This window comes from Procambarus clarkii, chromosome 65 (assembly GCF_040958095.1).
Source record: "Procambarus clarkii isolate CNS0578487 chromosome 65, FALCON_Pclarkii_2.0, whole genome shotgun sequence".
NCBI classification, from domain to species: domain Eukaryota; kingdom Metazoa; phylum Arthropoda; class Malacostraca; order Decapoda; family Cambaridae; genus Procambarus; species Procambarus clarkii.
In genome coordinates this window covers 9,503,403-9,527,791 of record NC_091214.1, presented here as the reverse complement: position 1 = coordinate 9,527,791, position 24,389 = coordinate 9,503,403, and the positions used below count along the sequence as shown (strand labels likewise).

Below are 24,389 nucleotides of genomic sequence, written 5' to 3'. Positions count from 1 at the left end.
CCGGGTAGTTCAGGTCCCCTGGTAGTATGTTAAAGGGTCCGGGTAGTTCAGGTCCCCTGGTAGTACGTTAAAGGGTCCGGTAGTTCAGGTCCCCTGGTAGTACGTTAAAGGGTCCGGGTAGTTCAGGTCCCCTGGTAGTATGTTAAAGGGTCCGGGTAGTTCAGGTCCCCTGGTAGTACGTTAAAGGGTCCGGGTAGTTCAGGTCCCCTGGTAGTACGTTAAAGGGTCCGGGTAGTTCAAGTCCCCTGGTAGTACGTTAAAGGGTCCGGGTAGTTCAGGTCCCCTGGTAGTATGTTAAAGGGTCCGGGTAGTACAGGTCCCCTGGTAGTACGTTAAAGGGTCCGGGTAGTTCAGGTCCCCTGGTAGTATGTTAAAGGGTCCGGGTAGTTCAGGTCCCCTGGTAGTATGTTAAAGGGTCCGGGTAGTTCAGGTCCCCTGGTAGTATGTTAAAGGGTCCGGGTAGTACAGGTCCCTGGTAGTATGTTAAAGGGTCCGGGTAGTACAGGTCCCCTGGTAGTAAGTTAAAGGGTCCGGGTAGTACAGGTCCCCTGGTAGTACGTTAAAGGGTCCGGGTAGTACAGGTCCCCTGGTAGTATATTAAAAGGTCCCAGTAGTACAGGTCCCCTGGAAGTACATTAAAAGGTCCCAGTAGTACAGGTCCCCTGGTAGTACACTAAAAGGTCCCAGTAGTACAGGTCCCCTGGTAGTACACTAAAAGGTCCCAGTAGTACAGGTCCCCTGGTAGTACACTAAAAGGTCCCAGTAGTACAGGTCCCCTGGTAGTACATTAAAAGGTCCCAGTAGTACAGGTCCCCTGGTAGTACATTAAAAGGTCCCAGTAGTACAGGTCCCCTGGTAGTACATTAAAAGGTCCCAGTAGTACAGGTCCCCTGGTAGTACATTAAAAGGTCCCAGTAGTACAGGTCCCCTGGTAGTACATTAAAAGGTCCCAGTAGTACAGGTCCCCTGGTAGTACATTAAAAGGTCCCAGTAGTACAGGTCCCCTGGTAGTACATTAAAAGGTCCCAGTAGTACAGGTCCCCTGGTAGTACATTAAAAGGTCCCAGTAGTACAGGTCCCCTGGTAGTACATTAAAAGGTCCCAGTAGTACAGGTCCCCTGGTAGTACACTAAAAGGTCCCAGTAGTACAGGTCCCCTGGTAGTACACTAAAAGGTCCCAGTAGTACAGGTCCCCTGGTAGTACATTAAAAGGTCCCAGTAGTACAGGTCCCCTGGTAGTACATTAAAAGGTCCCAGTAGTACAGGTCCCCTGGTAGTACATTAAAAGGTCCCAGTAGTACAGGTCCCCTGGTAGTACATTAAAAGGTCCCAGTAGTACAGGTCCCCTGGTAGTACATTAAAAGGTCCCAGTAGTACAGGTCCCCTGGTAGTACATTAAAAGGTCCCAGTAGTACAGGTCCCCTGGTAGTACATTAAAAGGTCCCAGTAGTACAGGTCCCCTGGTAGTACATTAAAAGGTCCCAGTAGTACAGGTCCCCTGGTAGTACACTAAAAGGTCCCAGTAGTACAGGTCCCCTGGTAGTACACTAAAAGGTCCCAGTAGTACAGGTCCCCTGGTAGTACATTAAAAGGTCCCAGTAGTACAGGTCCCCTGGTAGTACACTAAAAGGTCCCAGTAGTACAGGTCCCCTGGTAGTACATTAAAAGGTCCCAGTAGTACAGGTCCCCTGGTAGTACATTAAAAGGTCCCAGTAGTACAGGTCCCCTGGTAGTACATTAAAAGGTCCCAGTAGTACAGGTCCCCTGGTAGTACATTAAAAGGTCCCAGTAGTACAGGTCCCCTAGTAGTATATTAAAAGGTCCCAGTAGTACAGGTCCCCTGGTAGTACATTAAAAGGTCCCAGTAGTACAGGTCCCCTGGTAGTACATTAAAAGGTCCCAGTAGTACAGGTCCCCTGGTAGTACATTAAAAGGTCCCAGTAGTACAGGTCCCCTGGTAGTACATTAAAAGGTCCCAGTAGTACAGGTCCCCTGGTAGTACATTAAAAGGTCCCAGTAGTACAGGTCCCCTAGTAGTACATTAAAAGGTCCCAGTAGTACAGGTCCCCTGGTAGTACATTAAAAGGTCCCAGTAGTACAGGTCCCCTAGTAGTATATTAAAAGGTCCCAGTAGTACAGTCAGGTTTGTTCTCAACTCACAATTGAGAGTTCCGGGTTCAAATCCCAGGGAGGACAGAAATGGTAGAGCACATTTCTTATCACCTAATGCCCTGGTTCACCTAGCAGTAAGTACATACCCAGAAGTTAGTCAGCTTGCTGTGGGATTGCATCCTGGGTGGAGTCAGTAATTTAATCTTGAGTGAGGGGGGGGTAACCTTGATATAAGCCTAATGTGTATGAATACACTCTGGCTGCCTGTCCCCCAACACAATGAATTAAATTAATAAACAGCTAGCTCACACTCCCCCCATGTCCAACAACTTTGGCTGGACGGTAGAGTGACGGTCTTGCTTCGTGCAGGTCGGTGCTCAATCCCCAACTGTCGAAGTGGTTGGGCACCATTCCTTTACCCAGTCCCATATCCTTAGCCTGACCCCTTCCAAGTCACTAAGATCTATAGTAAAGTGTGAAATAAAAGTGATATTGTGACCTTATAAAGAGATCTGCATGAACTCCATATATGGTAAGAATGGTTGAACCCTTGTTAGAATCTGACCAGATTGTCAACTGAGTTAACTCATTTGTTGCATTTCCACAATGGTCGCCCGAGTTAAAATAGGTGAACTGCCCAAGAATATTGTTAAAAACATTGTGATAACTTATTAAACCAAAAATCCAAAGTTTTTTAATGTTAAGTCAGACAGGTCAGATCAGGCAAGGTCAGTGGTTGACCAATGCACCATGGGGACTTCATATCTATGGAGAAATTTTTGAATGTTAAAATCGGCGTTCACCAACTTTAACTTGGGCGACCATTGCGGAAATGCATGAAATGCAACACATGGGTTGACCCAATTTCTACTTGGGACAGATTTCATTATGGTTCAGAACAAGATGACTGGCAAATGCTCTTTAATGTCGGTAAATGCAAAAGCTTACATCTGGGGCATAACAATCCACGTCACAACCACCAAACTGACAACACTACCTTACAGCAGATAGTTAAAGAAAAGGACCTTGGAATAAGAATCCATCATTCACTAAAAGTTGCACAAGTGGCTCCCACTTGGAAGTAAAAAAAAGCAAGCCAAACCCCTAGGAATAATCAAGCGTACCTTTACTCTCGAGGAAAAGAAAGTAGTTTTTCAATTGTACAAGTCTCTGGTGCACCCCCACCTGGATTATTGCATCCAGGCATGGAGACCTCATCTTCAGAAAGACATAGCTGCTCTGGAAAAGGTGTAATGCCGAGCAACAAAAATCATGCCAGAGCTTAGTCATCTCTCGTACCAGGAACGGTTGAGGGCCACAGGGCTAACAACACTGCAGACCAGGCATGACAGGGAGGATCTCATAGAAACCTTCAATATACTGAACAATTTGGACAATGTCGATCTGGACACTTTCTTCAAAAGGTCAGATGTAACACGAACAAGGAGCAATGGATTCAAGCTCAACAAGCCACAATGTAGGACAGAAAACAAGAGATGCTTTTTCACCCATAGGGTTGTAAACCCGTGGAACCACCTACCCGCTGAAGCCATAAACACCAAATCTCTGCTGGGTTTTAAAAGATAGAAAAGATCAAGGCAAATAGGGGGGTACCTTTGACAAGCCGCCAGGTTCCTGTCCTCGTCGAAGCCACTAGTATTAGTGGCCCTCAGGTAAATTCAGGTTAAAAAGGGAAAGTGCTATGTAGTGGCAATAACTCTCCCATAGGTAAGCATGATGCACAACTGTGCAGTAGGCGTGCATAGTGCTCATGACAGCACCGCTTCTCCCCTATAACTGGGCCTACCCACTACGCTACATTCACTCACAGAGAAGCAAACAAATAATAATGATTATAATAATGGTGGGTAAATGTTGTGTGGAGGCGGCGTGTGGGAAGCCCCGGGCCACCTCACTCTCTCTCAACACCATACACACAGTAACGCATATGTAAATATAGGATACTATAGGAGTGATGACCTCGTGTTGACAGATGTTGTCATATGCTCGGTGGATGTCAGTGAGAGAGGTGAGAGAGGTGGGGTCAGTGAGAGAAGTAGGGAGAGCACCGGCCTCCATCTTCACTCTCCCGCGGCTGTCACTACTATGACCGCCCTCTACACCATTCTCTCACAACCATCTTACTCATCCCTGTATATATCAACTCATTCACACCTTTTACAACTCGCTAATATATTAAACAACATTACTGTGGTTTTTTAATTTTTGTTGTTATTTTGTTGACGTGTACAAACGTTTGTCCGGACTCTGGCTTTGGCTTCTACTTGACTAAACCGAACTTTTTTGCGTAACTTTACTTTAGATTAAGATAAATTAATAAAAAAAAAATATATATAGTTTTTTAATTTAAATAGTGTATAAGTTGAAGAGTTTAGGGTTGTGAGTGGGGAAGGAGGAGTGAGATCGAGGAGAGGAGCCGGAGGCAGTAGAGGTGTCGAGACATGGCGACCAGTTGACCATCAGCTGATGACAGCTTCCAACACCAGTCCTTGACGGCCCTCTCCTGCCCCTCGCATCTGTCGCTACACCTGCCGCTACACCTGTCGCTACACCTGCCGCTACACCTGCCGCTATACCTGTCGTTACACCGGCCGCTACACCATGTCCACCACACTACTCATCCCTCAGGATGGAGGACAAGCAGAGAAGGGAGGGATTGTCAACGACTTCATGTATGGGTCCAATGTGGCCACCAGTCACATCTACATACGCATGGGTACCACTTTCACTAATATTATCTTACGTTTTGATCAAATCAAAGTCAAGATAAAACTGTATTAACCACGTGCTAGTTGTGATGGTAGAGTATGAGAGGTTGAGCGTGACCTTGGGACAACTTTGCTCACTTGTATAACATTTCTCATCTGAAGAAAATGGCCACAATATAATTTCTCATTCCTGTTCTCTTAGTTTGACTCAATGAAATGCACTGTTTCCATATTTATATGCTTCCACTACTGTAATGTTAAACTATTTTTAAAGTAAACTTGCACTTCAGAGCCATAAATTGGGATTAGTTGTATATTAGACTACCTTGATTGCTTCCAAACTTAATATAATTTTAATATTTCATATATAATATATACAAAGAATCAGATTGCAGTTATTAGTAGGCATATTATTTGTACATTTTATTAAGCCACTAATTATGCACATCATTTCAGGTGTAACTTAAAATAATTGGTTACCAATTATGCACACCTTACTGCATTTGGTGCCCTTTATCTCTTCCCAGATTGGTTTATTGCCCAAATAGCTTAGACTGGGGGTGTGGGGTCTGTATATCCCATTTGCACTTTTTGTCCCCACATTCACTTGTGTTACCTTGAGGTGCTTCCGGGGCTTAGCGTCCCCGCGGCCCGGTCGTCGACCAGGCCTCCTGGTTGCCGGACTGATCAACCAGGCTGTTGGACGCGGCTGCTCGCAGCCTGACATATGAGTCACAGCCTGGTTGATCAGGTATCCTTTGGAGGTGCTTATCCAGTGTTCATATGGTTTCTGTTACCAGCGAGATATTGCCTGATGGGCCTGACGGCTGAGTGGACAGTGCTCAGGGTTCGTTGTTCTAAGGGTCTGGGTTCGATTCCCGGCAGAGGCAGAAACAAATGGGCAGAGTTTCTTTCACCCTGATGCGCCTGTTCACCTAGCAGTAAATAAATACCTGGGAGTTAGACAGCTGCTACGGTCTGCTTCCTGGGGATGTGTGTGTGTGTGTAAAAATTAGGATTAAAGACTTGCCCAAAAAGTTATGCGTGCCAGTGGCTGTACAAGAATGTAAGAACTTGTGTATATATATATATAAATTCAGTCGTCTGTTTTTTCAGTCGTCATATATAAATAAATAAATAAAATAAATTGCACTGCATCTCAAAGTCTCATTCACATTGATAGCAACTTGACCTTCTTTTTCTATCTCTTATATCAACATGAGAGCTTATAGGCCTTGACCTGATACTCGACCAGTAGGTCCCTAAGAGTCAATATTCAACCATGTTTCAGTGAGTGCTATTATGGCTAATTTCTTAGCAAGAGCTATTGCTGTCATCTGTCTAGTTACACAAATTTCTGGACTTGGTATAATATACCTGCACAGTAGATCCTGTGAGATGGGCTTTTAGATGAACTTAAACTTAGTTTTTTCCTCTGCATATAGAATAGGATAGCAGTACATTGCTGTGTATACAGAATATACACAGCAATGCCCTGCTGTGTATACAGAATATACACAGCAATGCCCTGCTGTATATACAGAATATACACAACAATGCCCTGCTGTGTATACAGAATATACATGCTTGTGTATATTGCTATATGTACAGAATATACATGCTTGTTAATAAAAAAAAAGGCACCTTTCCTGTGCATTCTTTTTAAATTTTGATTACTTTTACTGAAACAATATTGTTCATTTTAATAACCTGTGTTATCCTCCTTTTGTTATATTTTTTCCCCATTATTTGCACCCATACCACTATCTACTAACTAGTTGGAGATGTAGTTTCCTCCAATAAGTCTACAGAAACTGTTACCTCTGCCATTGAAAGATGAATCCATCCCTTATATACATGGTATTGTTACCAATGTAAGAGTATCACATATCCATGAATAGTATTACAATACAGTACATTATTTTTAAGTCATCAATTTACACAGTGCTTGCAACATCTACTCAATGCAGACAAAATTTTCTCCTATGCAAAATCAAGATAAAAAACCACATCTAGTATCGGGCCCCTGCGAAAGGGAGATGGAACTTTCACCGATGACAACAAAGAAATGAGCGAGCTACTGAGGACGCAGTACGACTCTGTTTTCAGCGAACCATTAAACACACTAAAGATTGATAACCCAAATGAATTTTTCATGGATACGATACCAACATCAAATCATATATCAGACGTCACCCTATCCCCACTGGATTTTGAAGAAGCCATAAACAGTATGCCTATGAACTCTGCACCAGGCCCGGATTCTTGGAACTCCATATTCATAAAGAACTGTAAAAAAACACTATCGCAGGCCCTCCACATTCTGTGGAGAGACAGCCTAGATACTGGCGTTATTCCTGATATACTAAAAACAGCAGAGATAGCACCACTTCATAAAGGAGGAAATAAGGCAGAGGCAAAAAATTACAGACCGATAGCACTAACATCGCACATCATAAAAATTTTTGAGAGAGTGCTAAGAAGTAAAATCACAAAATACATGGAATCACAGCAACTCATAACCCCGGACAACATGGTTTCAGAACAGGGCGCTCTTGCCTGTCGCAGTTGCTGGACCACTATGATATGGCATTAGATGCTATGGAAGACAAACAAAACGCGGATGTAATTTACACAGATTTCGCAAAAGCTTTTGATAAATGTGACCATGGTGTTATTGCACATAAAATGCGTTCAAAAGGAATTACCGGAAAAATAGGCAGATGGATCTACAATTTCCTGACCAACAGAACCCAATGTGTAATAGTCAACAAAATAAAATCCAGCCCATCAACCGTGAAGAGCTCAGTCCCCCAGGGTACTGTGCTTGCTCCAGTACTTTTTCTCATCCTCATTTCGGACATAGACAAGAACACAACCTATAGCACTGTATCATCCTTTGTAGATGACACTAGGATCTTCATGAGAGTAGGCAACATAGAGGACACGGCGAATCTCCAGTCAGATGTAGATCAGGTCTTTCTATGGGCTACAGAAAATAATATGGTGTTTAACGAAGATAAGTTCCAGCTCATGCGCTATGGAAAAAATGAAAATATAAAAACGGAAACCACGTACAAAACTCAGGCAAATCATAACATAGAACGAAAAGGCAATGTAAAGGATCTGGGTGTACTCATGTCGGAAGACCTTACCTTTAAAGAACACAATAAAGTAGCCGTCACAACTGCAAGAAAAATGACAGGTTGGATAACAAGAACTTTTCACACTAGAGATGCTATACCGATGATGATACTTTTCAAAACGCTTGTGCTCTCTAGAGTGGAGTACTGCTGCACAATGACAGCACCTTTCAAAGCTGGAGAAATTGCTGACCTGGAGAGCGTGCAGAGATCCTTTACTGCTAGAATCCACTCAGTAAAACATCTAAACTATTGGGACCGACTAAAGAGCCTAAAACTGAACTCCCTTGAGCGCAGGCGGGAGAGGTACATAATAATTTACACGTGGAAAATATTAGAGGGGCTGGTCCCAAACCTGAACACAGAAATAACATCACATGAGACCAGAAGACATGGCAGGATGTGCAGAATACCCCCGTTGAAAAGCAGAGGTGCAACAGGTACTCTGAGAGAGAACTCTATCAACATCAGAGGCCTGAGACTGTTCAACACGCTTCCACTACACATAAGGGGCATAACTGGCCGACCCCTCACAGTGTTCAAGAGAGAACTGGATAAGCACCTCCAAAGGATACCTGATCAACCAGGCTGTGACTCATACGTCAGGCTGCGAGCAGCCGCGTCCAACAGCCTGGTTGATCAGTCCAGCAACCAGGAGGCCTGGTCGACGACCGGGCCGCGGGGGCGCTGAGCCCCGGAAGCTCCTCAAGGTAACCTCAAGGACTCTCAGCCTTGGCAGAACACTGCAGATGACCTGGACTCCTTCCTTATTCCTAATTTTGTTTAGTGCTATATTATTTTTATCCTACTCTGCTCCTACCTTGGCAAATATCATTTTCACATGCTGTACTGAGACAGTTACTGGGCTTGATTCCATTGCCTATAATAATAATAATAATAATAATAATAATTCATTGCACAGGGGGACTGGCAGCTAGTGTATTCACCTAGAATTCACCTAGTTGTGTTTGCGGGGGTTGAGCTGTGCTCTTTCGGCCCCCCTCTCAACTGTCAATCAACTGTTTACTACTATTTTTTTCTCTCTCTCTCCACACCACACACACACACCCCAGAAAGCAGCCCGTGACAGCTGACTAACTCCAAGGTACCTATTTACTGCTAGGTAACAGGGGCATTCAGGGTGAAAGAAACTTTGCCCATTTGTTTCTGCCTAGTGCGGGAATCGAACCCGCGCCACAGAATTATGAGTCCTGTGCGCTATCCACCAGGCTACCAGGCCTGGTGGGTACCAGTGTATATAAGTGTACATGTTAGGTTTATATCAAGGTCCCCACAAGGTCAAATTACTCACCCTTTTCAGGATACAACCCCACAGCAAGCTGGGTACTTACTTACAGCTTGAACAGGTGCATTAAGTGATAGGAAATTTGACTTACTATTTCTGTCCTGCCCGGGATTCTGACCTGGAATAACCCAGCTTGATTGTGAGCTGAGAGCGAACTTGATTATAATACTGAGACCCTGACAATATATTGCTCATTCTGATGCAATATATTGTCATGATTGATCAAGCTGGACACACCAGACATGACTGATCAAGCTAGACACACTAGCAGATAATTAAAAAATTGGGCAGAGAAATTATTCAGAAGACAAGTAATTAATTGGCCCCAGCCATTAGATGACTCTCCTCTCCTCGGTTCTTTTGCTGATGCCACACTGTAGTGTAAGCTCTTTTGAGGTCTAGGTAGAGAACCAGTGTGGAGCATTGCAGTCAAAATCCAGCATGGAGTGACAGTAAAATATTATTATGCTCTAGGTACCATTGGAGGCGAGTATGTACTAGCCTTTCCATGACTTTACCGAGGCGATAGTAAGGAGATAGGCCTGTATAGCGCAGGTTGGGATGGGTCTTTTCCTGGTTTTAGGAAAGGAAGAATAATACTGGTCTGCCATTGTGAGGGAATATTTCCGTGAGTCCGGCATAGGTTGTAATAGTTTAGAAGAGTACTTACTATGTGCATTCGATGGAAGATATTTGTTAAGTTCACATGGAATTCCATCCTCTCCAGGTGCCTTGCCAAGAGGTAGGTGGGTTAAGGGTATTTGTAGCTCATTTAAGGTGTACGTGTTGTCGATGCCGAGCATGGGTAGCGGTATGGCACGGTCAATTTCTTGTCTGAGGGAGGGTTCTTGGGCTTGAAGGAAGGGTGTTAAGGGGATAACTTTGACATTCAGCAAGAACATTGGCACGCTCCTGAGGTGTTTGACAGAGTGAACCGTTGATCATCATGGGAAACGAAGGGAATGTTGGGCGACCTTTAATCCCGTTAAATGTAGCCCAAAATTTTGAATGTGACATGGTAGGTGTGAGGCTATCGGGTCATTCCACGTTAATTCACCAAAGGCCTCCCACTCGACCCTTTCTAAATCTAATGAAATTGTGTAATAAAGTAGCCCTAGACCCCAAATGAAAATGTGCAAAATACTAGAACTCAATCTGCTTTGGTTCTTAAATAATAGGTCCATATTGAATGGGCTCTCATCTGGTTAATGCGTAAATACCACAAAAATTACCAACTTTGACCCTTTGTTAAATCACGACTAGTGCCCAGAGAGGTGTGAAATTTGGCATACCAGGGCAACTTTTGTTGCGGAATACAGCAGTGTAATAAAAAGTGTAGTTTGGGTAGCCATTCGGCTACCAATCCATGATAATATCACTACCAATACCAGTATATCTCAATATATCTCAATATACATCATTCCCAATTTGGTTTTGAATGACACCATTGGATAGAGCAGATTTTTCTGTACAAGAGTAACTTTTATTTAGATTGGGATCTGAATTCCTAGTTCAGCCACAGGACTCTGAAAATGACACTTATATGCAAGGCGTATGTATATTGTAGGCTATTGTAGGCTGTCAAATCCAGAGCATGGCAATTTGCAGAAGGCAAATTTACCCATTATTAGTGTAATCCTTGCTTTGGTCCACGGTGGCTGAGCCACTATCTATCTAAGTGATTGGCAACCCCATTGCCTAGTGGCCACGCCCGATAGCCAGGCAAGGCTAGCCACAGGCGGGCCACTTTCTCGCAGGTTTCCCTAGCCTGTTAGTTGGGTGTCTGACAGGTTGCCAAGCCTCATGTGGAGTCTTATCCTAGGATTATCCTCTGCAGTATCTACTGTGATTGGTTGCAAATCTTTTCGCTTTACATGGCATTTCTTCTTGAAGGGATTGCAGCAAGTTTTTTGCAAAAATTTAAATTTCATCAACAGCAAAGCTTCATGATGGAGGCATACTTGAGATTCTCCATCCAAGTTCAGTTCACTTCGCTTTGCTATCAGTTTTTGATCTTCTGCACTATACTGTTTTAGAAACTTCAAGCCTTTGTTGTGAGTGTAGGTTGTCAAGTGACATTCAGAAGAGCCACGCTCATGGCTAGCAATAGCACATGGCAGTAAACCAATGGAATCCTGATTCATGACGTTTCCGTAATCGAATTCAAATCAAATTATTTAACTAACTGAATTCAGTAATTTCAAGTTAGACCTGTGATACATTAATATTAATATTGCTTTTTATTTATTTTTTTTATTTATTTCATTAGGGGGTAGGTTGGTGGCTGAAAGTTAGTAATTTTATAATAAGTGAGTTTGTGGTCACTACTAATATCTGGTTCAGTATGAAACTGTAGTTCATGTTGAAAATGTGCCCAGCCAAAGCAGATGTCAGGTGAGGCTTCATAATTGGTTCTGTAGTTAAAGTAGTTTGCCAGGTAGGGTGGCAAAAGAAGAATATACTGTATGGTGCAGTGTCTTTAGCTATATAGATCGGTGCCTGCAGTATTTTGGGTGCCTCTACTCCATGTGGGGTGGTTAGCATTGAGATCACCTGTAACAATGATCGAGTGTCGTAATTGGTTAAGATGGAATTCCAGTTCGTTTAAGTTTATTGTGCCACCAGTGTTGTATATACCCAGAAAGGATGTGTGTATCATTGTAAGGTATTAGGCATGCTAAAATTTCTACTTTACCATTCACAAAATTTGTAAGTGTTACAAGTTTACATATCATATTACTCCGTGTTAGGAGGAAAATACCACCACCCATACGGTTTGGTCTGTCCAGTCTCTGCATCTGAAAGTTTTCAAAAATAAGATTTTGTTTGGGAGTGAGCCAGGATTCGGTTATAAAAGCTAAGTTCGGTTTGGATGAGTAAAGGAATTGTTTAAGCTCTGTGAGAGATGTTTTAATGCTTTTTGCATTCCAAGGCATGAAGGTTAGGGGAGCCATTTAGGATGTATGGGTTATGGATGTGTCCATTTTCCTTGGCATGCCAATAGTAGTACGTGTTGGATACTTAGATGTGGATTGGAGGCTGTCTTACTCTGGGTACTGGTGGTTGGAGTTTGTGGCAAGTCAGCCTGGGGAGTGATTTTGGCATGGCGTGCTAAGGAGTTATTTTGGAGTTTTTCCGTCATCTGTTCAAACGATGTATGTCCAGCAATGGTAGCTTTGTTTGGGCGGATGTCAGTGTCTGTAGCTGTTGATGGGATGTCTGTTGGGTCGGCCTCAGAGGTGGGTTGTGTTACTTGTGTAAAAAATTTTGTTAAAAGTCGGTCCAGCGTCTTTCTAGTGCATTTTCGATGCGAGTGACAAGAGTTTCAACAAGATCAGGACTTGGTTTTGCATTTTGTGGGAGATGGTTGGACCCTGAGGTTGTGGGATTGTCGGTGACAGACATATCAGGTACACGCAAAGGTTGTGGTTGAGTGTAAGGTGGAGGTTGATGATGGACTGAGTTAGGTTGTTTCAATGCACTACTGTATTGCAAGTTGGTGGTAGGGAGAACCTAAGTTTTTGCTGCTGCTGGTATGTATGAAGGATATTGTTTGAATGTAATGTCATGATTGCCACCACAGTTTGAGCAGGTGAGCAGATCTGATGTACAGTCTTGCGTGTAATGGTAACCAGAGTATTTCCCACATATAATGTCTTTGGTGCAGCCTTTTGAGTTATGGTTAAAATCTTTACATTTAAAACATTGAGTGGGACATGGTATATACACCTAGTTTATGGAGGAAGCCGTTTAACCCTTAAACTGCGCAACACGTCTTATGACGTGTTGAGTAACTTACCGAAAAAGTGCGCATCACGTCATATGACGTGTTGGAGTACTACGCATGATTTAAATGGCCCGCGGATACACAGGGTTCACCACACCTTCATCAGGGCTCTTGTAAACAGACGCCATTTTTAAAAAAAATCGTGGGCCAAACTCCCGGGTGTTAGGGGCCTCAGTATTGAGTGAGCTACCAAGCCTGATGCACGCAGCATGAGCTAACAGCACTGCTGTTCAGCTTGTGACCACAGCATCGCCTAAAAATGCCATAATATACTTGTTCATGCTATTATGTAACGATGATATTATTACAGAAGACCCCTGACTGTGATAAAACTGACCAGGGTTCTGATAATAGCAGGATTGTGGTGATATTTAGCGCTGTGCGCCATGGAGGGAGGAGTAATGCTGTGGGAGGGAGGGTGGTGGCGATGTCTTCTGACTGTGTGTGGCCACCTTTTATTGACTGCACTCACTATACCAGCTTAGTGGTTCGCTATGGTGAACACAAATGTAGATACTTAAATATAACATGTGTATAGAGGGTATAAACAGCAAGAGGAGTAAGTTGGGAGCCGCCATTTTGGTGAGGGCGGCGTCGTCTGCACGACGCCACCGTGCAGACGACGGTGTTGTTTACTGGTTACCACGATGGTCTTTGGGCACCATACCAGTTTACTTCTACAAGTATCGTGAATAAAACAGGTAGATATTTATATATAATGTGTGTACAGTATATAGCGTAATAACACCACAAACAGTATTGTTGGAGGAGAAATATTAGTGCGTCTGGCCTTGAGGGCGGCAGCCATCAGCTGACTGTGTGAGGTCCTTCGTCTTTGTGCCTTTACTCACCATACAAGCTTAGATGTACAGTTATGGTGAACAAAACATGTAAATACTTATATATAACGTCTGTATATAAAAGCAAAAACAGTATGGTGGGTGGAGAATGGTGGCAAGTCAGGTGAGGTGAGGGAGGGAGGGAGTGGCAGCCAGTGGCGGACTGCCACTGCCACTCAGCATACCAACTTAGTGGTTCGTTATGGTGAACACGAATGTAGATACTTATATATAGCATCTGTATATAGTGAATAAAAGCAAAAACAGTATTGTGGGAGGAGAATGAGGGTGAGTCAGGTGACTTGAGGGAGAGCGTGAGTGGCTGTCACTCCTCGTTACTTTTTGACTCATAATAGCAACTTAGTGGTTCGTTACGGTGAACAAAACATGCAGATACTTATATATAACCTGTGTATATAGTGTAATAACCGACAAAGTATTTGTTCACTGATTGATGAACATAATTGAATCAACAATATGCACACCATATTTTTGAGTACAGCGATGATTCACTCATTTTATTATATAAATATATCAAACTACACACTATTGAATAATATTACAGCAAAAAAACTACGAAAAATCAGAGACATTGAAATAATTAGGTAATTATCTCTTTGTGGCAACTCCGGCTTGACAGCTGGCGATCAACAGACTGCCTGGGATGCACGCTGAGTCAGCACCTGTTTTTTGCCAGACTTCCCCGCCCTATAGCGGGCAATATATGCCACTTACGATTTTTTTATTATTTTTCCCATGATCAGTGAACACAAATTAACAGATTAGCAAGATTTTTTTTTTTTTTTTTTTTTTTTTTTTTTTTTTTTTTTCAAAATTACATGCGCCTGTGGGGAACAAAGGATATTATACCCCTAGCATGTTAAGGGTTAACCACTTAACTGCGCCAGCCGAGTATTCTCGGTCGGCGGGAAACTGCGCCAACTGAGAAAAGTCTCTTTGATTTTTTCGTACCCATTCTAAATGTGTGCGAGGTTGGTTGTATACAAAATGGACTCGTAGGACCTCCAGTGAGAGGCAGCTATCTTGGAAAAAATTTCCAGAATGCCCTAGGGCTGCTGGCTGGGTTAGTACTGAATGAGCAACCATGGGTGGCGCACGTGCCTCTGGCTCCCAAACACCTGTCTGATGCAGTGTTAAAAGATAACTCTCTGTCGGTGAAATTCAAACCTTATTGTTTGAAGAACATGAGGGTCATAATATTGGTGAAGCTATGTGCAATAGGGACCTAACACAAAGGTCAGGTGCAAGTGATACAGCATCTATGAGGACGATATATCCAGTTGTAGCTCGGAGTGGCACCCTTGCAATCGTATGCTATCTCAAATTTATTTAGATGATACATAGATGAATCGTTTTCTGCATTCAGTGATGATGCATCTGATACAAATTGCATAGATGAACAGTGTTAGCCATGGTGGTGTTTTCCATAGATATTTTCAAAAATACCTGAATCTTTTCCTAATTGACGGACACTCTTTGAGGCTAGCTGAATCTCTTCCTGACTGACGTACACTCTTTGAGGCTAGCTGAATCTCTTTCTGACTGATGGACACTCTTTTGAGGCAAGCTACATCTCTTCCTGTGTGGGACCATACAAAGCAATCTTTTCAAGACTACCTTATAAATTGATCTTTTCCTATAATCTTTTCAATACTACCTTATACTTTACAAGTTTGGCTACATACAACCTACAAATACTAATGCAAAGAGTGCGTTATTTGCAAGCACACAGAATGAAGAAACAGGAAACGAAAATTTATCTGTACCTGGTGCAACGAGAGCAAAATCGCGCTGTGTACCATGGACTACTTCCTTGATTATTACTCACCTCCGAAGTACTGAGTGTGTAATACAGTGTAATACTGTGTAAATAGTGTGTGAAACTGTACACATTGTAATTTTAGTGAATTTTTAACAAGTAATATTGCGACTAAACATTTATTCTGGACACATTACTGACACATGTATCAGTTCCATGGAACATTATGAATGTTCTACTGTATGCATATTGTAAAATACTCAAATATGCATCATATACATTAAAAAACAAATAAAACTACATTGGAAATACATAAAACAAATAATTGAAAATATATTTGTGGCAACATCCGGTGCTTGAATGACCCGCGCGACCGTGTCTGGGTGATTCACGCATGGGTGACCAGGCCCTGATGACGTCACAGCGCACCCTGTCCACGTCCCCACAGCCAAAGTAAGTGGAATTTGGTATTTATTTTTACATAGACATGTTCAAGGAAGGGAATTTATCATTTTACGAAGAAAAAAAAGAATTTTGGGGGAACTTTATTTCATGCGCACCGTGGGAATTTCACAATAAACTCGGTGGTTAATAAAACTAATAAATTGTTCCAGGGTTTCTACGCAAAGTGTATGGACTGCTGTCAGTGCAGCTGTTAGTTACTACAGTTGTGGCGGCAGCATTTGCTTACACTCCAGTTCTTCGTGAAGCCATTCATGCCAACCCATGGATGCTTATAATGTGCCTACCTCTTGCCATTGGACTCCTGATTGCTCTCCATGTGAAGAGGTAAATACACCAAAATGGTTCACTTTAACTATGCTTCTGTTTGTATATATGCTACACTGTGTACTTTATATTCTTTGCTTGTAAAATTTCAAGTTGAGATTGTCAACGTTGCACGCAAAATTATATATTTCTAGGGGGAGCCCCTTCGGCTCCTCAGAGCTTATCCAGACTGATATACTAATATCAGACTTTGGCATCAGTCCTGTGTATGGAGTTCTGTGGGCCTACCGGGGACCACGAGCCATAACCTGGCCCCCTCAGAGAGGCATGGGGAGCAATGGCCTATAGAAACCCCCATGTGGTTGGAAGCATTCTATGTCTGTTATCGACCGGGTTAGACACCCAGAAAGGTATGCGTCCCAAAACAAACCCCCTATTATGGTGAAAATTGCTACCAAAAGCCGAACAAGTGGATAGAACTCCCCAAAAAGAAATGAGCAAATGAGCATGATGTCACACGTCATCGCACCGCTGTCTGCGTAGCTCCCCCTCCCCGGGAGGGGAAAAGGGGGAAGCCCCAGACCCCCACCTGGCTATCCTCCCTTCAGTTCTGAGGCTGATGCTATAGGCAACTGTCGTGTGCTCCAGCTCCAGTGGTTGTTTCAACACCGGACCTAGTGTGTTGGTGACTGTCTTCTAGGTGGTGCGTGAGCCGGGAGTGATTCCCCAGTACTCGGGCTGCATGCGCCTACGGTTTCCTTCCCTATGTGCTCTGTAATTACTGCCTTTGGGGCTTGGGGTTACTTTCCCCAAATTCCTTGGGTTCTGCCTCTGCTTGCTTTTCGACTGCCCTCTGTGTGTTCTAGGGTGTTCAGTCTCCCTTGTTTGCCTTAGGATGAGGGGCAGTTTTGCACCGGCAGGGGCACATGGTACTGCACAGCATATTTTCACCAATCAAAGCGGCCAGCTCAGTTCCTCCTGGGTACGCTGTCCGCTTGAGGTTTTTTCTTTTTCTTTTTCTTTGTCTGCCTTGGTTCTTGCCCCCTGTATACTGAGTACTCTTCCTTCTTTCTTTCTCACAAATGATGGCCTCCGAAACACTATCACCCTTTAACTCCTTGTCATATCCAGTTACTATCCAGTTATTATCCATAGTTTTGTCGTGTATCTACGTCAAGTGTTTGTGGTCTTTGTTTCATCATTGTTCTTACGCCTCTTGCCACTTTAGCACTCATAATGTCCTTTTTCTTCTTTAGTATAGTGCATATTCAGGCAATGAGTCAAAATAACGTGGCTAAATCATGTTGACCAGATCACACATTAGAAGGTGAAGGGACAACGATGCTTCAGTCCATCCTGGACCATTCTCAAGTCGATTGTGATGAGGAAGTAGATGCAGGCAATAAATAGGCAAGAGCGGTGAGGAGCAAAGAAAGATGTAGTAGAGGGGATAGTAGTAGGAATAAGAACTGCAGAGGGCCTATTGGCCCATACGAGGCAGCTCCTATGAAAACCACCGAATGAGAGGAGATAGCAATAGGAATAAGAAGAGGATAGTAAGGGAATGTAAGAGAAAAAACAATGAACAGAAAAAAGAGAGAGAGGAGAGAAAGAAAAGGAAAGAGAAAGAAAGATAAATGGAAGGGTAAGCTTATGTTAGGTCACGTTTGTTAGAAAGATTAGAGCATTTAAGTATATACTTTGAAAGGGAAGAGTCCACAGCAACAAAGACAGGACTCAAGTTCATGTTGGGTACATTGTGTATTAGAGCCGATTCAACAAGACGGCATCTGTGTAGAGTAGAGGCAGGAAAGATTATTTTGGAGGAAGACCAATCAATAGGATGATTGGAATCCCTCACATGACAGAAGTGAGCATTGTTAGTAAGAGAAGAGAGTTAAGTCTGCAGACACTAACAAGTCGTCATGGGTTGCTGGCACGAGGGATCTGTGGCTCCCCCTTCCCCCTCCGGGGGAGGGAGGAGCTGCTCAGACAGCAGCGCGGTGACATAGTGACGTCATGCTCGTTAGCTTGCTTTCATTTTGGGAGTTCTGTCCACTAGTTCAGCTCTCGGTAGCAATTTCTTAACCAGAATAGGGGTTGTTTAGGGATGCTTACCTTTCTGGGTGCCTGACCCAGTCGATGGTAGGCATAGAATGCTTCCAACCACATGAGGGGTTTCTATAGGCCATTGCTCCTCGTGCCTCTCTGAGGGGGCCAGGTTCTGGCTCGTGGTCCCCGGTATGCCTGTGAACTCCATACACATGCCTGATGCCAAAGACTGACATATATACATATCAGCCTGGATAGCTCCGGGGAGCCTCCGGGTCTCGCCCAGAAAATGGCGTTTCATTACATTCAACACTGGTTTTATTTGTTGACCACTTTCTTTCTATCTTCACATAGTTGGGGAAACGTATGCACTCTCCAGGATGTAAACGTTACACCAAAATCAGATAATAAACAAAGGAAAAAAAACTAAAATCTTAAAAGAAAATAAATTATCATAAAACAAAATATTTTTGGGACATTGATGAAGGTAACATATATTAACATTGGACAATGTTAATATGATATACAGTGGCACCTCGATTAACGAGCGGCTGTATTTACGAGCATTTCCAGTAACGAGCAAGCCACTCGCAGCAAATTTGTCTCTATTGACGAGCTTCACCTCTATTAACAAGCAAATCCACATGGTGCTTCCTAGCACCTCGCGGGTTCTCGCAAATTCTCGGACGCCTCCGACGCCAGTGTTGTTGTTGTTTCGTGCACGACAAGCATCCCTCTTCATTTTTTTTTTTTTTTTAAGTTTTGTGACTACAATTTGTAATGCACGATGTCACCAAAAAAGCTGCTTGCTAAAGATAGTGTTGTCAAGATGAAGAAAGACACAATTACTGTGGATTTGAAGGACATTATAGCAAAGCATGAGCGGGTGTCTGTGTGACTGATCTCACAAGGGAGTATGGCAGGTCCTCATCAACAATTTGCACCATTAGTAAGGGGATGAGGAGGTAAGGGAGGATGCTGCCTCTTCCAGTGAGATCAGGGAAGTGTTGGGAATGTTTGAAAAGGTGACAGCATTCTTGGAAAAGTTGCCCTGATAAAGCAGTAACAACCCGGTGTGTGAACATGTTTAACCCTTAACATGCTCGGGGTTTAATATCCTGTCATCCCCACAGGCGCATGTCATTTTGAAAAAAAAAAAAAATATTTTTTCTTCCTAACCTGTTAATTTGTGTTCACTGATCACGGGAAAAATAATAAAAAAATCGTAAGTGGCATATATTGCCCGCTATAGGGCCGGGAAGACTGGCAAATTATAGGCAATGACTCAGAGTGCGTCCCAGGCGGTCTGTTGCTCGCAAGCTGTCAGGCCGGAGTTGCCACAAAGAGATAATTACCGAATTATTTCAATGTCTCTGATTGATTTTTCATACTTTCTTTGCTGTAATATTATTCAATTGTGTGTAGTTTGATATATTTATATAATAAAATGAGTGAATCATTGCTGTACTCAAAAATATGGTGTGCATATTGTTGATTCAATTATGTTCATCAATCAGTGAACAAATATTTTGTCGGTTATTACATTATAAGCACAGGTTACATATAAGTATCTGCATGTTTTGTTCACTATAACGAACCACTAAGTAGCTATTATGAGTCAAAAAGTAACGAGGAGTGACCGCCGTTTAGCAGCCAGCCACTCCCGCCCTCCCTCCAGTCATCTGACTCACCCACATTCTCCTCCCACAATAATGTTTTTGCTATAATTCACTATATACAGACGTTATATATAAGTATCTACATGTTTTGTTCACCATAACTGTACATCTAAGCTTGTATGGTGAGTAAAGGCACAAAGATGTGGCTACTCACACAGCTGATCGGCGGCCGCCCTCAAGGCCAGACGCACTAATATTTCTCCTCCAACAATACTGTGTGCTGTTATTACGCTATATACACACATTATATATAAATATCTACCTGTTTTATTCACCATACTTGTACAAATAAACTGGTATGGTGCCCAAAGACCATCGCGGTAACCTGTAAACAACACCGTCGTCTGCACGATGGCGTCGTGCAGACGACGCCACCGCCCTCACCAAAATGGCGGCTCCAAACCTTTTCTTGCTGTTTATACCCTCTATACACACGTTATATATAAGTATCTACATTTGTGTTCACCATAGCGAACCACTAAGCTGGTATGCTGAGTGCAGTCAATAAAAGGTGGCCACACACAGTCAAAAGACATCGCCACCACCCTCCCTCCCACAGCATTACTCCTCCCTCCATGGCGCACAGCGCCAAATATCACCACAATCCTGCTATTATCAGAACCCAGGTCAGTTTTATCACAATCAGGGGTCTTCTGTAATAATATCATCGCTACATAATAGCATGAACAAGTATAATTTGGCATTTTTAGGCGATGCTGTGGTCACAAGCTGAACAGCAGTGCTGTTAGCTCATGCTGCGTGCATCAGGCTTGGTTGCTCACTCAATACTGAGGCCAATAACACCCGGGAGTTTGGCCCACGATTTTTTTTTTAAATGTCGTCTGTTTACAAGAGCCCTGATGAAGGTGTGGTGAACCCCGTGTATCCGCGGGCCGTTTAAATCTTGCGTAGTACTCCAACACATCATATGACGTGATGCGCAGTTGACTGGAACAACGTCCAGCACGTCATATGACGTGATGCGCACTTTAAGGGTTAATGACTATTTGCTGTCTCGTTTTAGGGACATCCTAAAACAAAGACAAAAGCAATTGTCTATAGATACGTTCTTTGCAAAAGTAGAGAAAAGAAGAGCCAGTGATAGTGAACCACAACAAGGTCCCAGTGGGGTGAAACTCGCAAGAAGAGAGGCCACCTGACTCAGAGGTGGATTCTCCTTCCACACCATAACCCCTCTCCTCCTTCCCACCTCCCCATCGTCTCCCTCAAGCCAGCAGCGAGTCTTCATAAGGTAATGTAAACATGAAAACAGTACAACAAAACATTTATAATTACATGTGCAGTATTATATTTACATAAAAAAAAGTCATACAAGTATGGATGTTTTTGGGAGTGGAACAGATTAAATTTATTTCCTTTATTTTAAATGGGGAAATTTGTTTCTTAAGACGAGTTTTCCACATAACGAGCTCAGTGCCAGAACGGATTAAACTCGTTAATAGAGGTGCTACTGTACAGTATAACAAAATAGAGCATAATAACATACTCATTATTATTTGTGTTATTATATATTACTCAGCAATGCTATAAAGGCTCCAGCTGTATATCTACTTTGTGGACACTTCTTACTACTATTGTTCTTTGTGCATCAGACAGGTGCTTGCATCTCTTTATTACTGCATTATCCATCAGTTCCAGTTAATAGGAGCTGTTCTCCTTATCAACAAAATGTTTTTATTTAAAAAAAAATTAGTCTAAAATTAATTTCTGAAAATATTTTGATGAAAGTTTCATGACACTGAAGCTAATAAGTTGGAGATTTGTTTAACATATTTGTTATTTTTACTTAATTCTAATATTTTTTGCTTTTGGGTCTCCCCAATATGCGCAGTTTAAGGGTTAAATATGGCACATAATGGCCTGCAAAGCTCTTCTTTGCATTCTTTAAGCACCCTGGCAAACACTTCGTGCAGCCTGGGGATTTGTTTGGCTTCAGTTTCACGATTTGTTTAATAACATCTTTCTTGGTAACTGTTAGACTAGTCAACCTGTCCTCTTCCCCACCCACATAGACTTGTTTTGCTGAAGACATAATATTAAGTTCCTCTTTGGAAAATACAGAGATAAAATATTTATTAAAAATACTACTTGTTTCTTCATCATTATCAGTTATCTGACCTATCTCAGTTTTTAATGAACCTATCGTTTCCCTAATCTTTGTTTGATATAACTGAAAAAAAAACAATAAGACTTGTCTTTGCTTGCCCTACTATGTGAATTTCATAGTTTCTTTTTGCCCTCCTCATCTCTTTTTCTGGGGGGAGCCCCGTCGGCTCCCCAGAGCTAGACAGGCTGATATGCTAATGTCAGACTTTGGCATCAGTCATGTTTATGGAGTTCTAGGGCCTACCGGGGACCACGGCCAGAACCTGGCCCCCTCAGAGAGGCAAGGGAAACAATGGCCTATAGAAACCCCCGTGTGGTTGGAAGCATTCAATGTCTGCCATCGACCGGGTCTGGCACCCAGAAAGATAAGCATCCCAAAACAAACCCCTATTCTGGTTAAAATTGTTACCACAAGCCGAACAAGTGGATAGAACTCCCCTAAAAGAAACGAGCAAACTAACATGACGTCACACGTCACCTTTTTTGAAGTAAAGAGGAAGGAGAGGCATAGGTGAAGGGAAGTATAGAAGTGGGAAATACAGTGAGAGGTATGAAAGCAGGCGGGCTGTCCGCCTTGCTGACACGATGTGTGGGTGTTGGCAGCTAAGCTAAGCTGGCTCCCTCTTGTCAGGGAGCTGTGAGTGTGTGAGAGGCTCTTCACATGTGTTTCACCATATCTGAATGTCTATAGATGAATACTGTTTAGCATTCATATATACACACTCTGATGCTTCCACACATGTTGTTCTGTTTAAGGCTCTTTATTTTATTATTATTATTTATCGAGTTGTTCATACATACATATTATTATTTATTTAGTTGTTCATATATACACATATATACCTACATATACTCACATACATACACATTTACATACATATACATATATATATATACATATATATATACATATATATATATATACATATATATATATATATACATATATATATACATATATATATATACATATATATATACATATACATATACATATATATACACATCCACATATACATATATACCCTCACATACACACACATGCATACATACACACCTACATACTCAGTTTTCCAATTATGGGGGAAGGATATCTGGTCAGTATCTCATCTGGAAATTATATACTGTGGGGCGAGGTTTTCATCCAGAGAATCGAGGCTCTTGGGCTACCAGCTGTGGGAGCGGGGCGTCTCATCTTGGAGCAATCTTTCTAACATTGGGTCCTCTAACATTTCGATGGTGTTCCACACCCTGATGGCTTGGTGCTGCAGTCTGATGTTTAGTGGCTGTATGTTCAGGAGTTCATGGAGCTCCTGGATTATCTGATCATATGGTGGACGGTGTTTTGCTGCTCTCCCTAGTGCCTTATTTTGTACTGCTTGCAGTTTCTGCATGTTAGTTTTCTTTATGGTGTGTAGTGGTACTGGGGGATACTCTAGATGCGGCCGAACTAGAGCCTCATAATGGCGGATCTGAATGTTAGTACTGAGGCTTTGGAATCTCCTCAGTTTTCCTAATGCTGCTTTGGCTTTGTTTAGTCAGTCCCTTACATGAATTTGTATCCCTGTTCTATTTATCATAAGTCCCAGTATTCTGCCTACCTCCGCATATTAGATCGGATGGTTGTCAAGGATGATGGGGTCCGGGTTTCTTTTCGCAATGTGTGTTATCTGAAACTTGTTTGTTGGTGCTAATTTTCCATTGCTTCTCAAAGTTGTTTATGCTGCCTTGGTCTTGTCGGCTAGTAGCGGCTTTGATGGTCCAGGTTGGCAAATTATTTGGGTGACATCGTCAGCGTATGTGATGTATTCTCCATGTTGGGGTTGAGGTAGGTCAGCTGTATATATATGTTGAATAGAGTGGGGGAGAGGCAGCTTCCTTATGGTACTCCACTTTTCAGTTCTATTACGTCACCCAAGTAGCTGCCGATATTAAGCCTAGCAGTTCTATTGTCTATGAAGCTGCAGAGAGTAGTAGTAAATCTCTCAGGAAGCCCTAGTTCAGATATCTTATATTTTAGGCCTGTGTGCCACACTTTGTCGAAGTGGAGCACACGTCACTGTTCCACTGTCTGCGCAGCTCCCCCCCCCCCTCCTTGGGAGGGGG

The 24,389-nt window shown here is 42.7% G+C and overlaps 2 protein-coding genes across 3 annotated transcripts in view; one reads left to right on the top strand and one right to left on the bottom strand.

The window, feature by feature from the left end:
* The window catches only part of LOC123770981 (conserved oligomeric Golgi complex subunit 4), a 333,387-nt gene extending 329,141 nt beyond the window's left edge, over positions 1–4,246 (bottom strand). The window contains exon 1 of the mRNA XM_045763150.2: positions 4,093–4,246. Coding sequence (XP_045619106.1) covers positions 4,093–4,191 — 99 coding nt within the window. The 5' untranslated portion in view covers positions 4,192–4,246. The remainder of the gene's footprint in view (positions 1–4,092) is intronic.
* A 337-nt stretch (positions 4,247–4,583) lies between these two features.
* Positions 4,584–24,389, top strand: part of LOC138349788 (protein lifeguard 4-like) — a 43,623-nt gene continuing 23,817 nt past the window's right edge. Inside the window, exons 1-2 of one of the 2 annotated variants that reach the window (XM_069309416.1) lie at positions 4,584–4,849; positions 16,311–16,485. In XM_069309416.1, the coding sequence (XP_069165517.1) occupies positions 4,735–4,849; positions 16,311–16,485 (290 nt within the window). In that variant the 5' untranslated portion in view covers positions 4,584–4,734. The remainder of the gene's footprint in view (positions 4,850–16,310; positions 16,486–24,389) is intronic. The other variant, XM_069309417.1, reaches the window with a different exon arrangement.